The sequence below is a fragment of the Lampetra fluviatilis genome, chromosome 55 (genome assembly GCF_964198595.1).
Source record: "Lampetra fluviatilis chromosome 55, kcLamFluv1.1, whole genome shotgun sequence".
In the NCBI taxonomy this organism is placed as follows: domain Eukaryota; kingdom Metazoa; phylum Chordata; class Hyperoartia; order Petromyzontiformes; family Petromyzontidae; genus Lampetra; species Lampetra fluviatilis.
This window is the reverse complement of record NC_136329.1, coordinates 4,820,593-4,842,266: the sequence shown is the minus strand read 5'-3', so window position 1 is coordinate 4,842,266 and position 21,674 is coordinate 4,820,593. Positions and strand designations below refer to the sequence as shown.

At 48.3% G+C, this 21,674-nt stretch overlaps 1 protein-coding gene across 3 annotated transcripts; it reads right to left on the bottom strand.

The window, feature by feature from the left end:
- Window positions 1-654: 654 nt before the first annotated feature.
- On the bottom strand, window positions 655-21,162 carry ARL6 (ARF like GTPase 6). Of its 3 annotated transcripts, none has more exons than XM_078879771.1 (8): window positions 20,849-21,162; window positions 20,403-20,556; window positions 11,974-12,035; window positions 8,095-8,163; window positions 5,439-5,533; window positions 3,920-4,049; window positions 2,196-2,251; window positions 655-794 (listed from the first exon to the last, which is right to left on the bottom strand). In XM_078879771.1, exons 2-8 carry the CDS (start codon window positions 20,523-20,525, stop codon window positions 769-771), a joined length of 561 nt encoding a protein of 186 aa, XP_078735897.1. In that variant the 5' UTR covers window positions 20,526-20,556; window positions 20,849-21,162; the 3' UTR covers window positions 655-768. The 3 variants fall into 3 exon arrangements, with proteins under 3 accessions (XP_078735897.1, XP_078735899.1, XP_078735898.1); XM_078879773.1 differs by having other exon boundaries at window positions 20,403-20,552; window positions 20,832-20,852; XM_078879772.1 differs by lacking the exon at window positions 20,849-21,162 and adding an exon at window positions 20,657-20,761 and having other exon boundaries at window positions 20,403-20,552.
- Between the last annotated feature and the right edge of the window lie 512 nt (window positions 21,163-21,674).

Here is a 21,674-nt window from a genome sequence, read left to right as displayed (position 1 = left end):
GTGAGTGTGTTGGTGAGTGTGTTGGTGAGTGTGTGGGTGAGTGTGTGGGTGAGTGTGTTGGTGAGTGTGTGGGTGAGTGTGTGGGTGAGTGTGTTGGTGAGTGTGTTGGTGAGTGTGTGGGTGAGTGTGTGGGTGAGTGTTTTGGTGAGTGTGTGGGTGAGTGTGTGGGTGAGTGTGTGGGTGAGTGTGTTGGTGAGTGTGTTGGTGAGTGTGTGGGTGAGTGTGTTGGTGAGTGTGTTGGTGAGTGTGTGGGTGAGTGTGTTGGTGAGTGTGTGGGTGAGTGTGTGGGTGAGTGTGTTGGTGAGTGTGTTGGTGAGTGTGTGGGTGAGTGTGTGGGTGAGTGTTTTGGTGAGTGTGTGGGTGAGTGTGTGGGTGAGTGTGTGGGTGAGTGTGTTGGTGAGTGTGTGGGTGAGTGTGTGGGTGAGTGTGTTGGTGAGTGTGTTGGTGAGTGTGTGGGTGAGTGTGTTGGTGAGTGTGTGGGTGAGTGTGTTGGTGAGTGTGTGGGTGAGTGTGTTGGTGAGTGTGTGGGTGAGTGTGTGGGTGAGTGTTTTGGTGAGTGTGTTGGTGAGTGTGTGGGTGAGTGTGTTGGTGAGTGTGTGGGTGAGTGTGTTGGTGAGTGTGTGGGTGAGTGTGTTGGTGAGTGTGTGGGTGAGTGTGTGGGTGAGTGTGTTGGTGAGTGTATTGGTGAGTGTGTGGGTGAGTGTGTTGGTGAGTGTGTGGGTGAGTGTGTTGGTGAGTGTGTGGGTGTGTGTGTAGTTGTTCTGTCCTTCAAGTCTTCATTGAACGGATCTGATCTGCACACGTACACAAGTACACACACACACGTACACACACACGTACACACACACACACACGTACACACACACGTACACACACACGTACACACACACGTACACACACACGTACACACACACACGTACACACACACACACACACGTACACACGTACACACACACACACACGTACACACACACACACACACGTACACACACACACACACGTACACACGTACACACGTGTTGATGTGTTGATGTTGATGATGTTGATGTGTTGATGTGTTGATGTTGATATGTTGATGATGTTGATGTGTTGATGATGTTGATGATGTTGATGTGTTTGATGTTGATGTGTTGATGTTGATGATGTTGATGTGTTGATGTTGATGATGTTGATGTGTTGATGATGTTGATGTGTTGATGTTGATGTGTTGATGTGTTGATGTTGATGATGTTGATGATGTTGATGTGTTGATGTGTTGATGTTGATATGTTGATGTTGATGATGTTGATGTGTTGATGATGTTGATGTGTTGATGTTGATGATGTTGATGTTGATGTGTTGATGTGTTGATGTTGATGATGTTGATGTGTTTGATGTTGATGTGTTGATGTTGATGATGTTGATGTGTTGATGTTGATGATGTTGATGTGTTGATGATGTTGATGTGTTGATGTTGATGTGTTGATGTGTTGATGTTGATGATGTTGATGTGTTGATGATGTTGATGTGTTGATGTGTTGATGTTGATATGTTGATGCGTTGATGTGTTGATGATGTTGATGTGTTGATGTTGATGTGTTGATGTGTTGATGTTGATGTGTTGATGTTGATGATGTTGATGTTGATGATGTTGATGTGTTGATGATGTTGATGTGTTGATGTTGATGTGTTGATGTGTTGATGTTGATGATGTTGATGTTGATGTGTTGATGTGTTGATGTTGATGATGTTGATGTATTGATGATGTTGATGTTGATGTGTTGATGTTGATGATGTTGATGATGTTGATGATGTTGATGTGTTGATGTGTTTATGTTGATATGTTGATATGTTGATGTGTTGATGTTGATGATGTTGATGTGTTGATGTTGATGATGTTGATGTGTTGATGATGTTGATGTGTTGATGTTGATGATGTTGATATGTTGATGTTGTTGATGTTGATGTGTTGATGTTGATGTGTTGATGTTGATATGTTGATGTGTTGATGTTGATGGTGTTGATGATGTTGATGTGTTGATGTTGATATGTTGATGTGTTGATGTTGATGTGTTGATGTTGATGTGTTGATATGTTGATGTTGTTGATGTTGATGTTGATGTGTTGATGTTGATGTTGATGTGTTGATGTGTTGATGTGTTGATGTTGTTGATGTTGTTGATGTGTTGATGTTGATGTGTTGATGTTGCTGTTACCTTGTAACCAATCCACTCCCTCTTGCAGTCCCTCTCCCTTCAGAGCGTTACTCGCACTGCAACAACAACATCATCAACAACATCAACATCATCAACAACATCAACACCATCAACATCATCAACATCAACAACACCATCAACAACATCAACATCATCAACAACATCAACACCATCAACATCATCAACATCATAAATAAACAACGTCAACATCATCATCAACAACATCATCATCATCAACAACATCAACATCATCAACAACATCAACACCATCAACATCATCAACATCATAAATAAACAACGTCAACAACATCATCAACAACATCAACAACATCGTCATCTTCATCAGTGAGTGAGTCTGTGGGTCTCTGTGTGGTGAGTCTGTGGGTCTCTGTGTGGTGAGTCTATGGGTCTCTGTGTGGTGAGTCTGTGGGTCTCTGTGTGGTGAGTCTATGGGTCTCTGTGTGGTGAGTCTATGGGTCTCTGTGTGGTGAGTCTGTGGCTCTCTGTGTGGTGAGTCTGTGGGTCTCTGTGTGGTGAGTCTGTGGGTCTCTGTGCGAGTGAGTCTGTGGGTCTCTGTGTGGTGAGTCTGTGTGTCTCTGTGTGAGCGAGTCTGTGTGAGTGAATCTGTGCGTCTCTGTGTGAGTGAATCTGTGTGTGTCTGTGTGTGTACGTGTGTGTACATTGAATTCTCACTGCAGAGAGAAGGCTGCTGCCATTCCCCGAGCGATCGGACCGCCCTGACTCAGCACAACAACAGGACACGTTGCCAATGGACCGGTTCTGGCTCCAGTCAGCGCTAGGAGTGGCTGTGCGTGGGGATGGGGGCAGGAAATCTGCCAAACAACAGGGGATGGTGGCTCTTCTCGAATGAAGGGGGGCGGTGATGATGACCGGATCGAGGGGGCTAAACGGGCGCGGCACGGGCTAGAGAAGAGATGGAGTGACGTGGTACAGGAGGACGTGGAGCTGAGTGGACTTGCCGATGACTGGTACCAGCGGTGTCAAGATCGGCCTCTGTGGAGGAGGCTCGTGAAGGACGCTGCTACTGGGTAGTTGGAGGCAGTCGCCCTCCAACAACAACGGAGGGCGGAGGAGCGACGTTCACAACAACGAGCGGAGCGCCGGGTGGCTAAAGCGCAGCGAGTTGGTACAGTAGGGGGCACAGGTGGTGCATCAGCCAGTCATCTCGGTCATCTCGGTCAGTCGACCCGTGGCACCTGCTGGGTCTGCCCCGTGACCTCCTGCCAGCGGGCGTTCGACACTTCACGTTGCCTCAAGGTGCACTTGGCCTGGCACAAGCGTCGTGGTGACGTCACCGCCACTTAGTGGCGAATGGCGGTTGTTGTTGTGTATATGTGTGATTGTGTGTCTGTGTGTGTGTGTCTGTGTGTGTCTGTGTGTCTGTGTCTGTGTGTGTGTGTCTGTGTGTCTGTGTCTATGTGTGTCTGTGTGTGTGTGTCTGTGTGTGTCTGTGTGTGTGTGTCTGTGTGTGTCTGTGTGTGTGTGTCTGTGTGTGTCTGTGTGTGTGTGTCTGTGTGTGTCTGTGTGTGTGTGTGTCTGTGTGTGTGTCTGTGTGTGTCTGTGTGTGTCTGTGTGTGTGTGTCTGTGTGTGTGTGTCTGTGTGTGTGTGTCTGTGTGTGTGTGTCTGTGTGTGTGTCTGTGTGTGTGTCTGTGTGTGTGTCTGTGTCTGTGTGACTGTCTGTGTCTGTGTGTGTGAGTCTCACACGATGTGCCAGGGAGACTGGTGCACGTCTGGTAGCCCCAGGAGGCTGGAACAGGCCACGCTCGACAGAGACTCCTTCAAGTCCATCTTGTTGGCAAAGACCAGCAGAGGCACCCTCCTGCCACTCACATCTCACACACGCCGTTACCGTGGTTACCACACACGCCGTTACCGTGGTCACCACACACGCCGGTACCGTGGTCACCACACACGCCGTTACCGTGGTCACCACACACTCCGTTACCGTGGTCACCACACACTCCGTTACCGTGGTCACCACACACGCCGTTACCGTGGTCACCACACACGCCGTTACCGTGGTCACCACACACGCCGGTACCGTGGTTACGCGCTCTGATTTGAGGTAATTGAAACCATGGTAACGTCACGGTGGTTGAGAGATGTTGACTACCTCGCCTGGTACGCAGGAGGTCGTGGGTTGGATCCCAGACTCCCTGATGATGCCTGCTGCTGCTGTATATTTGAAGTCTGCGTGTCTCTCTTTCTCCCCGTGGAGATGTTGACTACCTCGCCTGGTCTACAGGAGGTCGTGGGTTTGATCCCAGACCCCGACGATGCCTGCTGCTGCTGGAGATTTGGAGTTTGCGTCTCTCTCTCTCTCCCCCCGTATCCCCCCGTGTCTCCCCGTGTCTCCCCGCGTCTCCCCGTGTGTCTCCCCACGTCTCCCCGCGTGTCTCCCCGTGTCTCCCTGCGTGTCCCCGTGTGTCCCCGTGTGTCCCCACGTCTCCCCGTATCTCCCCGTGTCTCCCAGCGTCTCCCCGTGTCTCCCCGTGTCTCCCCGTGTCTCCCCGCGTGTCTCCACATCCCCCCACATCTCCCCGTGTCTCCCCCCGCGTCTCCCAGCATCTCCGTGTCTCCCAGTGTCTCCCTGCATCTCCCCGTGTCTCCCCGCGTCTCCCCCCGTCTCTCCCCGCCTCTCCCCGCGTGTGTCTCTCCCCGTGTCTCCCCCCGTCTCCCCGTGTCTCCCAGCGTCTCCCCGTGTCTCCCCCCGTCTCCCCGTGTCTCCCAGTGTCTCCCCGTGTCTCCCAGCGTCTCCCCGTGTCTCCCCCCGTGTCTCTCCCCGTGTCTCCCCCCGTCTCCCCGTGTCTCCCAGCGTCTCCCCGTGTCTCCCCGTGTCTCCCCGTGTCTCCCAGTGTCTCCCCGTGTCTCCCAGCATCTCCCCGTGTCTCCCAGCGTCTCCCCGTGTCTCCCCCCGTCTCCCCGTGTCTCCCAGCGTCTCCCCGTGTCTCCCCCCGTCTCCCCGTGTCTCCCAGTGTCTCCCCGTGTCTCCCAGCGTCTCCCCGTGTCTCCCCGTGTCTCCCCCCGTGTCTCCCCCCGTGTCTCTCCCCGTGTCTCCCCCCGTCTCCCCGTGTCTCCCAGCGTCTCCCCGTGTCTCCCCCCGTCACCCCGTGTCTCCCAGTGTCTCCCCGTGTCTCCCAGCATCTCCCCGTGTCTCCCAGCGTCTCCCCGTGTCTCCCCCCGTGTCTCCCCCCGTGTCTCTCCCCCCCCGCGTGTGGTACCAGGGTGAGCCAGCAGCGAGTCCAACTCTTCCTTGGCCACCACCATCCGGAGGCGATCGCTGCTGTCCACCACAAAGATCACTGCCTGGGCCTCCCTGCACACAGACAAAGATCCCCCCAACCTCGTGTAGCCTTCACAGACTGTGGGGGCAAGTGGCTGCTAGCAGCAGCAGCAGTGTCTATGGAGCTGGCCCGAACGATTTGTGGAAAATATCTAAATTGCGATTTTTCTGACGGATATTGCGATCAAACTCTTTTGATTCTTTCGGCGAAGTCTCACATAGGGTGTGAAATAAAATAAATGAAATCACGACGTTTCGGGCGCGACACAAGCAGCAATCATCATCGTCATGAGGTGGGGAAAACCACGGCAAGAAAATTTGAGCAAAAAAAACAATTAACCCGTAAAAACAAAGTGTTTCACTCTAAATCCTTTACATGCGTGGCGGCTAGAGTCCTCTCGTCCTCTGGCTTGAGATGGCTGCCACCTATGGGTCAGATGATTGCATTGCACCATTAAGCAATTGGTAATTAAATATAATATTTTTGTCCTAAAAAGTGTAAAATTTTGGAATTTTTTTTTCACGAACATTCATTGTCACGCACAACGAGTCTGTGTGCAAAATGTCAGCTCGATTGGATCACGGGAAGTGGGTTAAAAAACGACCAAAAGTATTGCACGGTCGTAAGCAAGCAAGCAAGCAAGTGAACTTAATATAAAGGATTTAAAAATATATTCGCCTGTGGAGGACGCGGGGATCGATCCCGCGACCTTTGGCATGGGAAGCGAGGGCGCTACCAACTGCGCTACTCCGCCAGGGCCTGTGGAGGTGTCACGCTCTGGGCTCCTACACTGTGACGTTCAGCCAAAGCCATGAATGAGTTCTATTTTAATTAAAAAAAAAAATCCTAAAAGGTGTCACATTTTGGATTGTCACGCACAACGAGTCTGTGTGCAAAATGTCAGCTCGATTGGATCACGGGAAGTGGGTTAAAAAACGACCGAAAGATTTGCACGGTCCTAAGCAAGCAAGCGAACTTAATATAAAGGATTTAATTATTTCTTGCGAGAAAAATTTCAGCAATTTTTTTTTTTTGCTGTGGGTTTCCCCATCTGATGATGATTGCTGCTTGTGTTGCAATCGAAACGTCGTTGGTTCTTTCGGTAAAGTCACGTAGAAGGGAAATAATAAAATAATAAAAATAAAACATAATAAAATAATAAAAATAAAACAATACAATTCTCACGACGATTTCGACTGCAACGCAAGCAAACATCGTCAAGTGGGGAAAACCACAGCAAGACAAATTTAAAAAAGTGGCGTTTTTTAAAATCCTTTATATTAAGTTCACTTGCTTGCTTGCTTGCTTACGACCGTGCAAATCTTTCGGTCGTTTTTTAACCCACTTCCCGTGATCCAATCGAGCCGACATTTTGCACACAGACTCGTTGTGCGTGACAATTTATGTTCGTGAAAATTTTTTTTCCAAAATGTTACACTTTTTAGGATTTTTTTTTTATTAAAATACAACTCATTCATGGCTTTGGCTGAACGTCACAGTGTAGGAGCCCAGAGCGTGACACCTCCACAGGCCCTGGCGGAGTAGCGCAGTTGGTAGCGCCCTCGCTTCCCATGCCAAAGGTCGCGGGATCGATCCCCGCGTCCTCAACAGGCGAATATATTTTTAAATCCTTTATATTAAGTTCACTTGCTTGCTTGCGCGCTTATGACCGTGCAATACTTTTGGTCGTTTTTTAACCCACTTCCCGTGATCCAATCGAGCTGACATTTTGCACACAGACTCGTTGTGCGTGACAATTTATTTTCGTGAACATTTTTGTTCCAAAATTTTCCACTTTTTAGGAAAAAAAAAATGTCATATTTAATTTAAAATACCAATGTGATAAAAATGAAACTCTTACTCAAGAAAAACAGAAATGAATAATAAAATAAAACTGATGCCACGCATATAAAGGATTTATAGTGAAAAACTTTATTTTTACGGGTTAATTTTTTATTCTTGATGTTAAGAAAATTTGAATAAAGTGGCGCTTTTTTATTGTTGCTGTGGTTGTTGCAGTTGTTGTTGGTGTGGTTGTTGTTGTGGTTGTTGCTGTGGTTGTTGTTGTTGTTGCAATGGTTGTTGTTGTGGTTGTTGTTGTTGCAATGGTTGCTGTTGCTGTGGTTGTGGTTGTTGTTGTTGCTGTGGTTGTTGTTGTTGCAATGGTTGTTGTTGCTGTGGTTGTTGTTGTTGCTGTGGTTGTTGTTGTTGCTGTGGTTGTTGTTGTTGTTGCTGTGGTTGTTGTTGTTGCTGTGGTTGTTGTGGTTGTTGTTGTGGTTGCTGTGGTTGTTGTTGTTGCAATGGTTGTTGTTGCTGTGGTTGTTGTTGTTGCTGTGGTTGTTGTTGTTGCTGTGGTTGTTGTTGTTGCTGTGGTTGTTGTGGTTGTTGTTGTTGCTGTGGTTGTTGTTGTTGTTGCAATGGTTGTTGTTGCTGTGGTTGTTGTTGTTGCTGTGGTTGTTGTGGTTGTTGTTGCTGTGGTTGTTGTTGTTGCTGTGGTTGTTGTTGTTGCAATGGTTGTTGTTGCTGTGGTTGTTGTTGTTGCTGTGGTTGTTGTTGTTGCTGTGGTTGTTGTGGTTGTTGTTGTTGTTGTCACCTGTAGTAATGCTCCCACAGGTTGCGGTACCGGCCTTGACCTGACATGTCAAACACAGTGAGAGACAGACTGAGACACGGGGAGACACGGGGAGACACGGGGAGACACGGGGACACACGGGGAGACACGGGGAGACACGGGGAGACACGGGGAGACACGGAGACACACGGAGACACGGGGAGACACGGAGAGACACGGGGAGACACGGGGAGACGCGGGGAGACACGGAGACACGGAGACACACGGACACGGGGAGACACGGAGACACACGGACACGGGGAGACACGGGGAGACACGGGGACACACGGACACGGGGAGACACGGGGAGACACGGGGACACACGGACACGGGGAGACACGGGGAGACACGGGGAGACACGGGGACACACGGACACGGGGAGACACGGAGACACACGGACACGGGGAGACACGGGGAGACACGGGGACACACGGACACGGGGAGACACGGGGAGACACGGGGAGACACGGGGAGACACGGGGACACACGGACACGGGGAGACACGGAGACACACGGGGATAGACGGGGAGACACGGAGACACGGAGAGACACGGGGAGAGACGGAGACACACGGAGAGACACGGAGAGACGGGGAGAGACACGGAGAGACACGGAAAGACATGGAGAGACACGGGGAGACACGGGGAGACACGGAGACACACGGAGAGACACGGAGACACACGGAAAGACATGGAGAGACACGGGGAGACACGGGGAGACACGGAGACACACGGAGAGACACGGAGGGAGTTAATCACTCAACATCACCGCCATTCGCCACCAGCTGACCACGGCGCCTGTGCCAGGCTAGGTGCACCTCCTCCTCATGCACCTAGCCTGGCACAGCAGTCAACCCATGTCACCTGCAGGGTCTGTCATGTGACCTCCTCATGCACCTAGCCTGGCACAGCAGTCAACCCGTGGCACCTGCTGGGTCTGTCACGTGACCACCTCCTCATGCACCTAGCCTGGCACAGCAGTCAACCCATGGCACCTGCTGGGTCTGTCCCGTGACCTCCTCCTCATGCACCTAGCCTGGCACAGCAGTCAACCCATGGCACCTGCTGGGTCTGTCCCGTGACCTCCTCCTCATGCACCTAGCCTGGCACAGCAGTCAACCCATGGCACCTGCAGGGTCTATCACGTGACCTCCTCATGCACCTAGCCTGGCACAGCAGTCAACCCATGGCACCTGCTGGGTCTGTCACGTGACCTCCTCCTCATGCACCTAGCCTGGCACAGCAGTACAACCCATGGCACCTGCAGGGTCTGTCACGTGACCTCCTCATGCACCTAGCCTGGCACAGCAGTCGACCCATGGCACCTGCTGGGTCTGTCACGTGACCTCCTCCTCATGCACCTAGCCTGGCACAGCAGTCAACCCATGGCACCTGCTGGGTCTGTCACGTGACCACCTCATGCACCTAGCCTGGCACAGCAGTCAACCCATGGCACCTGCTGGGTCTGTCACGTGACCACCTCATGCACCTAGCCTGGCACAGCAGTCAACCCATGGCATCTGCTGGGTCTGTCACGTAACCTCCTCCTCATGCACCTAGCCTGGCACAGCAGTCGACCCATGGCACCTGCAGGGTCTGTCACGTGACCTCCTCCTCATGCACCTAGCCTGGCACAGCAGTCAACCCATGGCACCTGCAGGGTCTGTCACGTGACCACCTCATGCACCTAGCCTGGCACAGCAGTCAACCCATGTCACCTGCAGGGTCTGTCATGTGACCTCCTCATGCACCTAGCCTGGCACAGCAGTCAACCCGTGGCACCTGCTGGGTATGTCACGTGACCACCTCCTCATGCACCTAGCCTGGCACAGCAGTCAACCCATGGCACCTGCTGGGTCTGTCCCGTGACCTCCTCCTCATGCACCTAGCCTGGCACAGCAGTCAACCCGTGGCACCTGCAGGGTCTGTCACGTGACCTCCTCCTCATGCACCTAGCCTGGCACAGCAGTCAACCCATGGCACCTGCAGGGTCTGTCACGTGACCTGCTCCTCATGCACCTAGCCTGGCACAGCAGTCAACCCATGGCACCTGCAGGGTCTGTCACGTGACCTGCTCCTCATGCACCTAGCCTGGCACAGCATTCAACCCATGGCACCTGCAGGGTCTGTCCCGTGACCTCATGCACCTAGCCTGGCACAGCAGTCAACCCATGGCACCTGCTGGGTCTGTCCCGTGACCTCCTCCTCATGCACCTAGCCTGGCACAGCAGTCAACCCATGGCACCTGCAGGGTCTGTCCCGTGACCTCATGCACCTAGCCTGGCACAGCAGTCAACCCATGGCACCTGCTGGGTCTGTCCCGTGACCTCCTCCTCATGCACCTAGCCTGGCACAGCATTCAACCCATGGCACCTGCAGGGTCTGTCCCGTGACCTCATGCACCTAGCCTGGCACAGCAGTCAACCCATGGCACCTGCTGGGTCTGTCCCGTGACCTCCTCCTCATGCACCTAGCCTGGCACAGCATTCAACCCATGGCACCTGCAGGGTCTGTCCCGTGACCTCATGCACCTAGCCTGGCACAGCAGTCAACCCATGGCACCTGCTGGGTCTGTCCCGTGACCTCCTCCTCATGCACCCAGCCTGGCACAGCAGTCAACCCATGGCACCTGCTGGGTCTGTCCCGTGACCTCCTCCTCATGTACCTAGCCTGGCACAGCAGTCAACCCATGGCACCTGCAGGGTCTGTCACGTGACCTCCTCCTCATGCACCTAGCCTGGCACAGCAGTCAACCCATGGCACCTGCAGGGTCTGTCACGTGACCTCCTCCTCATGCACCTAGCCTGGCACAGCAGTCAACCCATGGCACCTGCAGGGTCTGTCCCGTGACCTCATGCACCTAGCCTGGCACAGCAGTCAACCCATGGCACCTGCTGGGTCTGTCACGTGACCACCTCATGCACCTAGCCTGGCACAGCAGTCAACCCACGGCACCTGCTGGGTCTGTCACGTGACCTCCTCATGCACCTAGCCTGGCACCTGCTGGGTCTGTCACGTGACCGCCTCATGCACCTAGCCTGGCACAGCAGTCAATCCATGGCACCTGCTGGGTCTGTCACGTGACCACCTCATGCACCTAGCCTGGCACAGCAGTCAATCCATGGCACCTGCTGGGTCTGTCACGTGACCTCCTCATGCACCTAGCCTGGCACCTGCTGGGTCTGTCACGTGACCGCCTCATGCACCTAGCCTGGCACAGCAGTCAACCCATGGCACCTGCAGGGTCTGTCACGTGACCTCCTCATGCACCTAGCCTGGCACCTGCTGGGTCTGTCACGTGACCGCCTCATGCACCTAGCCTGGCACAGCAGTCAACCCATGGCACCTGCAGGGTCTGTCACGTGACCGCCTCATGCACCTAGCCTGGCACAGCAGTCAACCCATGGCACCTGCTGGGTCTGTCACGTGACCACCTCATGCACCTAGCCTGGCACAGCAGTCAATCCATGGCACCTGCTGGGTCTGTCACGTGACCTCCTCATGCACCTATCCTGGCACCTGCTGGGTCTGTCACGTGACCGCCTCATGCACCTAGCCTGGCACAGCAGTCAACCCATGGCACCTGCAGGGTCTGTCACGTGACCTCCTCATGCACCTAGCCTGGCACCTGCTGGGTCTGTCACGTGACCGCCTCATGCACCTAGCCTGGCACAGCAGTCAACCCATGGCACCTGCAGGGTCTGTCACGTGACCTCCTCATGCACCTAGCCTGGCACAGCAGTCAATCCATGGCACCTGCTGGGTCTGTCACGTGACCTCCTCATGCACCTAGCCTGGCACCTGCTGGGTCTGTCACGTGACCGCCTCATGCACCTAGCCTGGCACCCGCTGGTGCTGTCACCTTGCTGTTGTGAATTTCTCGACGCTGAATCCGATGGTCGGGACGATGTCCTGGGACTGAGCCTGACAACAACAACAACCACAACAACATCCACATGTCAACAACAACAACCACAACAATATATCAACAACAACCACAACAACATCCACATGTCAACAACAACAACCACAACAATATATCAACAACATCCACATGTCAACATCAACCACAACAACAACCACAAATCAACAACAACAATCACAACACCACAACAACAATATTCACATATCAACATCAACAACAACCACAAATCAACAACAACCACCACAACAACAATCACAACAACAATTACATATCAACAGCAAAATTCACATATCAACATCAACAACAACCACAAATCAACAACAACCACCACAACAACAATCACAACAACAATTACATTTCAACAACGACATCCACATATCAACATCAACAACAAATCAACAACAACCACCACAACAATCACAACAACAATTACATAACAGCAACGACATCCACATGTCAACATCAACAACAAATCAACAACAACCACAACAACAATCACAACAACAATTACATATCAACAACAAAATTCACATATCAACATCAACAACAACCACAAATCGATAGTATAATGATGGTAATCTCACGCTGTGGGGCTTGAGCTGGTTCACCACGGTGGTCTAGTGTATAGTAGTGGTGTATAGTGTAGTGTAATAGTGTAGTATAATGATGGTAATCTCACGCTGTGGGGCTTGAGCTGGTTCACCACGGTGGTCTAGTCTATAGTAGTGGTGTATAGTGTAGTGTAATAGTGTAGTATAATGATGGTAATCTCACGCTGTGGGGCTTGAGCTGGTTCACCACGGTGGTCTAGTGTATAGTAGTGGTGTATAGTGTAGTGTAATAGTGTAGTATAATGATGGTAATCTCACGCTGTGGGGCTTGAGCTGGTTCACCACGGTGGTCTATAGTGTAGTAGTGTAGTCTATAGTAGTGATAGTATAATGATGGTAATCTCACACTGTGGGGCTTGAGCTGGTTCACCACGGTGGTCTAGTCTATAGTAGTGGTGTATAGTGTAGTGTAATAGTGTAGTATAATGATGGTAATCTCACGCTATGAGGCTTGAGCTGGTTCACCACGGTGGTCTAGTGTAGTAGTGTATAGTAGTAGTCTATAGTGGTGTATAGTGTAGTGTAATAGTGTAGTAGTCTATAGTGATGGTATAATGATGGTAATCTCACGCTGTGGGGCTTGAGCTGGTTCACCACGGTGGTCTAGTCTATAGTAGTGGTGTATAGTGTAGTGTAATAGTGTAGTATAATGATGGTAATCTCACGCTGTGGGGCTTGAGCTGGTTCACCACGGTGGTCTAGTCTATAGTAGTGGTGTATAGTGTAGTGTAATAGTGTAGTATAATGATGGTAATCTCACGCTGTGGGGCTTGAGCTGGTTCACCACGGTGGTCTAGTGTAGTGATGGTAGTCTATAGTGATGATACTAGTAGTGTAGTGATGGTAGTGTATAGTGATAGTATAGTAGTGGTGTGTGTCTCACGCTGTGTGGCTTGAGCTGGTTCACCACGGTGGTCTAGTGTAGTGTAGTAGTCTATAGTGGTACTAGTAGTATAGTAGTAGTGATGGTAGTCTATATTAGTAGTGTAGTAGTCTATAGTAGTGTAGTAGTAATCTATAGTGATAGTAATAGTGTAGTAATCTCACACTGTGAGGCTTGAGCTGGTTCACCAAGGTGGTCTAGTGTAGTAGTCTATAGTAGTGGTAGTGATAGTAGTGTATAGTAGTGATGGTGATCTCACACTGTGGGGCTTGAGCTGGTTCACCAAGGTGGTCTAGTGTAGTAGTCTATAGTAGTGGTAGTGATAGTAGTGTATAGTAGTGATGGTGATCTCACACTGTGAGGCTTGAGCTGGTTCACCAAGGTGGTCTAGTGTAGTAGTCTATAGTAGTGGTAGTGATAGTAGTGTATAGTAGTGACGGTGATCTCACACTGTGGGGCTTGAGCTGGTTCACCAAGGTGGTCTAGTGTAGTAGTCTATAGTAGTGGTAGTGATAGTAGTGTATAGTAGTGATGGTGATCTCACACTGTGGGGCTTGAGCTGGTTCACCAAGGTGGTCTAGTGTAGTAGTCTATAGTAGTGGTAGTGATAGTAGTGTATAGTAGTGATGGTGATCTCACACTGTGGGGCTTGAGCTGGTTCACCAAGGTGGTCTAGTGTAGTAGTCTATAGTAGTGGTAGTGATAGTAGTGTATAGTAGTGATGGTGATCTCACACTGTGAGGCTTGAGCTGGTTGACCACGGTGGTCTGGTCTAGTCTAGTGTAGTAGTCTATAGTGTAGTAGTGTATAGTATAGTGATGGTAGTAGTCTATAGTAATAGTGTAGTAATCTCACACTGTGAGGCTTGAGCTGGTTCACCACGGTGGTCTAGTGTAGTAGTAGTCTATAATAGTAGTCTATAGTAGTAGTCTATAGTGTGGTAATCTATAGTAGTAGTGTGTGTCTCACGCTGTGAGGCTTGAGCTGGTTCACCACGGTGGTCTTGCCGCTGTTGTCTATAGTAGTGATGATAGTGTATAGTGTAGTGTATAGTAGTAGTCTATAGTGATAGTGTATAGTAGTGTAGTGTATAGTAGTAGTCTATAGTGATAGTGTATAGTAGTGTAGTCTATAGTAGTAGTCTATAGTGATAGTGTATAGTAGTGTAGTGTATAGTAGTAGTCTATAGTGATAGTGTATAGTAGTGTAGTATATAGTAGTAGTCTATAGTGATAGTGTATAGTAGTGTAGTGTATAGTAGTAGTCTATAGTGATAGTGTATAGTAGTGTAGTGTATAGTAGTAGTCTATAGTGATAGTGTATAGTAGTGTAGTGTATAGTAGTAGTCTATAGTGATAGTGTATAGTAGTGTAGTGTATAGTAGTATTCTATAGTGATAGTGTATAGTAGTGTAGTGTATAGTAGTAGTCTATAGTGATAGTGTATAGTAGTGTAGTCTATAGTAGTAGTCTATAGTGATAGTGTATAGTAGTGTAGTGTATAGTAGTAGTCTATAGTGATAGTGTATAGTAGTGTAGTCTATAGTAGTAGTCTATAGTGATAGTGTATAGTAGTGTAGTGTATAGTAGTAGTCTATAGTGATAGTGTATAGTAGTGTAGTGTATAGTAGTAGTCTATAGTGATAGTGTATAGTAGTGTAGTGTATAGTAGTAGTCTATAGTGATAGTGTATAGTAGTGTAGTGTATAGTAGTAGTCTATAGTGATAGTGTATAGTAGTGTAGTGTACAGTAGTAGTCTATAGTGATAGTGTATAGTAGTGTAGTGTATAGTAGTAGTCTATAGTGATAGTGTATAGTAGTGTAGTGTATAGTAGTAGTCTATAGTGATAGTGTATAGTAGTGTAGTGTATAGTAGTAGTCTATAGTGATAGTGTATAGTAGTGTAGTCTATAGTAGTAGTCTATAGTGATAGTGTATAGTAGTGTAGTGTATAGTAGTCGTCTATAGTGATAGTGTATAGTAGTGTATAGTGTAGTAGTGTAATAGTGTAGTAGTGTAATAGTGTAGTAGTGTATAGTGTAGTAGTGTATAGTGTAGTAGTGTATAGTGTAGTAGTGTATAGTGTAGTAGTGTATAGTGTAGTAGTGTATAGTGTAGTAGTGTATAGTGTAGTAGTGTACAGTGTAGTAGTGTATAGTGTAGTAGTGTATAGTGTAGTAGTGTATAGTGTAGTAGTGTATAGTGTAGTAGTGTATAGTGTAGTAGTGTATAGTGTAGTAGTGTATAGTGTAGTAGTGTATAGTGTAGTAGTGTATAGTGTAGTAGTGTATAGTGTAGTAGTGTATAGTGTAGTAGTGTATAGTGTAGTAGTGTATAGTGTAGTAGTGTATAGTGTAGTAGTGTATAGTGTAGTAGTGTATAGTGTAGTAGTGTACAGTGTAGTAGTGTATAGTGTAGTAGTGTATAGTGTAGTAGTGTATAGTGTAGTAGTGTATAGTGTAGTAGTGTATAGTGTAGTAGTGTATAGTGTAGTAGTGTACAGTGTAGTAGTGTATAGTGTAGTAGTGTATAGTGTAGTAGTGTATAGTGTAGTAGTGTACAGTGTAGTAGTGTATAGTGTAGTAGTGTACAGTGTAGTAGTGTACAGTGTAGTAGTGTATAGTGTAGTAGTGTATAGTGTAGTAGTGTATAGTGTAGTAGTGTACAGTGTAGTAGTGTATAGTGTAGTAGTGTATAGTGTAGTAGTGTATAGTGTAGTAGTGTATAGTGTAGTAGTGTATAGTGTAGTAGTGTATAGTGTAGTAGTGTACAGTGTAGTAGTGTATAGTGTAGTAGTGTATAGTGTAGTAGTGTATAGTGTAGTAGTGTACAGTGTAGTAGTGTATAGTGTAGTAGTGTATAGTGTAGTAGTGTATAGTGTAGTAGTGTATAGTGTAGTAGTGTATAGTGTAGTAGTGTACAGTGTAGTAGTGTATAGTGTAGTAGTGTATAGTGTAGTAGTGTATAGTGTAGTAGTGTACAGTGTAGTAGTGTATAGTGTAGTAGTGTATAGTGTAGTAGTGTATAGTGTAGTAGTGTATAGTGTAGTAGTGTATAGTGTAGTAGTGTATAGTGTAGTAGTGTATAGTGTAGTAGTGTATAGTGTAGTAGTGTATAGTGTAGTAGTGTATAGTGTAGTAGTGTATAGTGTAGTAGTGTAGTAGTGTAATAGTGTAGTAGTATAGTAGTAATCTCACGCTGTGAGGCTTGAGCTGGTTCACCACGGTGGTCTAGTCTATAGTAGTGGTGTATAGTGTAGTGTAATAGTGTAGTAGTGTATAGTATAATGATGGTAATCTCACACTGTGGGGCTTGAGCTGGTTCACCACGGTGGTCTTGCCGCTGTTGTCTATAGTAGTGGTGGTGTATAGTGTAGTAGTCTATAGTGATGGTATAATGATGGTAATCTCACGCTGAGGGGCTTGAGCTGGTTCACCACGGTGGTCTAGTCTATAGTAGTGGTGTATAGTGTAGTAGTGTAGTATAATGATGGTAATAGTCTCACACTGAGGGGCTTGAGCTGGTTCACCACGGTGGTCTAGTCTATAGTAGTAGTGTAGTCTATAGTAGTGTATAGTATAATGATGGTAATAGTCTCACGCTGAGGGGCTTGAGCTGGTTCACCACGGTGGTCTAGTCTATAGTAGTAGTGTAGTCTATAGTAGTGTATAGTATAATGATGGTAATAGTCTCACACTGAGGGGCTTGAGCTGGTTCACCATGGTGGTCTAGTGTAGTGATGGTAGTCTATAGTGATGATACTAGTAGTGTAGTGATGGTAGTGTATAGTGATAGTATAGTAGTGGTGTGTGTCTCACGCTGTGTGGCTTGAGCTGGTTCACCACGGTGGTCTAGTGTAGTGTAGTAGTCTATAGTGGTACTAGTAGTATAGTAGTAGTGTAGTAGTGATGGTAGTCTATATTAGTAGTGTAGTAGTCTATAGTAGTGTAGTAGTAATCTATAGTGATAGTAATAGTGTAGTAATCTCACACTGTGAGGCTTGAGCTGGTTCACCAAGGTGGTCTAGTGTAGTAGTCTATAGTAGTGGTAGTGATAGTAGTGTATAGTAGTGATGGTGATCTCACACTGTGGGGCTTGAGCTGGTTCACCAAGGTGGTCTAGTGTAGTAGTCTATAGTAGTGGTAGTGATAGTAGTGTATAGTAGTGATGGTGATCTCACACTGTGGGGCTTGAGCTGGTTCACCAAGGTGGTCTAGTGTAGTAGTCTATAGTAGTGGTAGTGATAGTAGTGTATAGTAGTGATGGTGATCTCACACTGTGGGGCTTGAGCTGGTTCACCACGGTGGTCTAGTCTATAGTAGTGGTGTATAGTGTAGTGTAATAGTGTAGTAGTCTATAGTATAATGATGGTAATCTCACGCTGTGGGGCTTGAGCTGGTTCACCACGGTGGTCTAGTGTATAGTAGTGGTTTATAGTGTAGTGTAATAGTGTAGTATAATGATGGTAATCTCACGCTATGGGGCTTGAGCTGGTTCACCACGGTGGTCTAGTCTATAGTAGTGGTGTATAGTGTAGTGTAATAGTGTAGTATAATGATGGTAATCTCACGCTGTGGGGCTTGAGCTGGTTCACCACGGTGGTCTAGTCTATAGTAGTGGTGTATAGTGTAGTGTAATAGTGTAGTATAATGATGGTAATCTCACGCTGTGGGGCTTGAGCTGGTTCACCACGGTGGTCTAGTCTATAGTAGTGGTGTATAGTGTAGTGTAATAGTGTAGTATAATGATGGTAATCTCACGCTGTGGGGCTTGAGCTAGTTCACCACGGTGGTCTAGTGTAGTGTAGTAGTCTATAGTGGTACTAGTAGTATAGTAGTAGTGTAGTAGTGATGGTAGTCTATATTAGTAGTGTAGTAGTCTATAGTAGTGTAGTAGTAATCTATAGTGATAGTAATAGTGTAGTAATCTCACACTGTGAGGCTTGAGCTGGTTCACCAAGGTGGTCTAGTGTAGTAGTCTATAGTAGTGGTAGTGATAGTAGTGTATAGTAGTGATGGTGATCTCACACTGTGGGGCTTGAGCTGGTTCACCAAGGTGGTCTAGTGTAGTAGTCTATAGTAGTGGTAGTGATAGTAGTGTATAGTAGTGATGGTGATCTCACACTGTGAGGCTTGAGCTGGTTCACCAAGGTGGTCTAGTGTAGTAGTCTATAGTAGTGGTAGTGATAGTAGTGTATAGTAGTGATGGTGATCTCACACTGTGGGGCTTGAGCTGGTTCACCAAGGTGGTCTAGTGTAGTAGTCTATAGTAGTGGTAGTGATAGTAGTGTATAGTAGTGATGGTGATCTCACACTGTGAGGCTTGAGCTGGTTCACCACGGTGGTCTAGTCTATAGTAGTGGTGTATAGTGTAGTATAATGATGGTAATCTCACGCTGTGGGGCTTGAGCTGGTTCACCACGGTGGTCTAGTCTATAGTAGTGGTGTATAGTGTAGTATAATGATGGTAATCTCACGCTGTGGGGCTTGAGCTGGTTCACCACGGTGGTCTAGTCTATAGTAGTGGTGTATAGTGTAGTGTAATAGTGTAGTATAATGATGGTAATCTCACGCTGTGGGGCTTGAGCTGGTTCACCACGGTGGTCTAGTGTAGTGTAGTAGTCTATAGTGGTACTAGTAGTATAGTAGTAGTGTAGTAGTGATGGTAGTCTATATTAGTAGTGTAGTAGTCTATAGTAGTGTAGTAGTAATCTATAGTGATAGTAATAGTGTAGTAATCTCACACTGTGAGGCTTGAGCTGGTTCACCACGGTGGTCTAGTGTAGTAGTCTATAGTAGTGGTAGTGATAGTAGTGTATAGTAGTGATGGTGATCTCACACTGTGAGGCTTGAGCTGGTTCACCAAGGTGGTCTAGTGTAGTAGTCTATAGTAGTGGTAGTGATAGTAGTGTATAGTAGTGACGGTGATCTCACACTGTGGGGCTTGAGCTGGTTCACCAAGGTGGTCTAGTGTAGTAGTCTATAGTAGTGGTAGTGATAGTAGTGTATAGTAGTGATGGTGATCTCACACTGTGGGGCTTGAGCTGGTTCACCACGGTGGTCTAGTCTAGTGTAGTAGTCTATAGCGTAGTAGTAGTAGTCTATAGTAATAGTGTAGTAATAGTCTCACGCTGTGAGGCTTGAGCTGGTTCACCACGGTGGTCTAGTGTAGTAGTGTAGTGTATAGTAGTAGTCTATAGTGATAGTGTATAGTAGTGTAGTCTATAGTAGTAGTCTATAGTGATAGTGTATAGTAGTGCAGTCTATAGTAGTAGTCTATAGTGATAGTGTATAGTAGTGTATAGTGTAGTAGTGTATAGTGTAGTAGTGTATAGTGTAGTAGTGTATAGTGTAGTAGTGTATAGTGTAGTAGTGTATAGTGTAGTAGTGTATAGTGTAGTAGTGTATAGTGTAGTAGTGTATAGTGTAGTAGTGTATAGTGTAGTAGTGTATAGTGTAGTAGTGTATAGTGTAGTAGTGTATAGTGTAGTAGTGTATAGTGTAGTAGTGTATAGTGTAGTAGTGTATAGTGTAGTAGTGTATAGTGTAGTAGTGTATAGTAGTAATCTCACGCTGTGGGGCTTGAGCTAGTTCACCACGGTGGTCTAGTCTATAGTAGTGGTGTATAGTGTAGTGTAATAGTGTAGTAGTCTATAGTATAATGATGGTAATCTCACGCTGTGGGGCTTGAGCTGGTTCACCAAGGTGGTCTAGTGTAGTAGTGTAGTGTATAGTGATGGTATAATGATAGTAAAAGTCTCACACTGTGGGGCTTGAGCTGGTTCACTACGGTGGTCTTGCCGCTGTTGTCTATAGTAGTGGTGGTGTATAGTGTAGTAGTCTATAGTGATGGTATAATGATGGTAATCTCACGCTGAGGGGCTTGAGCTGGTTCACCACGGTGGTCTTGCCGCTGTTGTCGAGTCCCACGCAAACCACGTGCAGCTCACGACGCCTCACGCCCAACCACGAGGCGAGGCGCTCCAGCAGACGCATCGTCACTCACCACTCACCCTCACCACTCACCCTCACCACTCACCCTCACCACTCACCCTCACCACTCACCCTCACCACTCACCCTCACCACTCACCCTCACCACTCACCCTCACCACTCACCCTCACCACTTACTCACTCACCACTCACACTCACCCTCACCACTCACCCTCACCACTTACTCACTCACCACTCACCCTCACCACTCACCCTCACCCTCACCACTCACCTTCACCAACAACACTCACCACTCACCACTTACTCACTCACCACTCACCCTCACTACTCACCAACAACACTCACCACTTACTCACTCACCCTCACCACTCACCACTTACACTCACCACTCACTCACCACTTACACTCACCACTTTACACTCACCACTCACCCTCACCTCCTCACCACTTACTCACTCACCACTCTCACCAACACTCACCTCTAACTCACCACTTACCCTCACCACTCACCCTCACCACTTACTCACCACTCACTCACCACTCTCACCAACACTCACCACTTACTCACTCACCACTCACCCTCACCACTTACTCACCACTTACCCTCACCACTCACCCTCACCACTCACCCTCACCTCCTCACCACTCACTCACCACTCACTCACCAACACTCACCCTCACCACTCACCCTCACCACTCACCCTCACCACTCACCCTCACCACTCACCCTCACCACTCACCTCCTCACCACTTACTCACTCACCACTCTCACCAACACTCACCACTCACTCACCACACTCAACTCACTCACACAAACACCACCACCTCGTACACTCACTCTCACCACTCCCTCACCTCATCCTCACCTCCCCCCTCCCACGTCAACCACCACGTCAACAACAACAACAACCACCACGTCAACAACAACAACCACAGCAGCAGCAGCAGCAGGCGGGCATCGCGGTGGAGTGCGACGAGGAGGAGGATGCGGAGCGATGGCGAAGCGATGAAGTTGACGACTTCTCCTCTCAGCTCCCGCGATGGCGCCGCGTTGGCGGCCGTCTCCGTGGCAACGGCTCGCGGGCGCTGGGGGGAGGAGGGGGGGGTGCGTGGTGACGTCATCGCGCTCGGTGGCGTGACGTCATCACGCACGACGCCTTCACCTGGCCGAGTGCGATCGGCGCGCGCCACC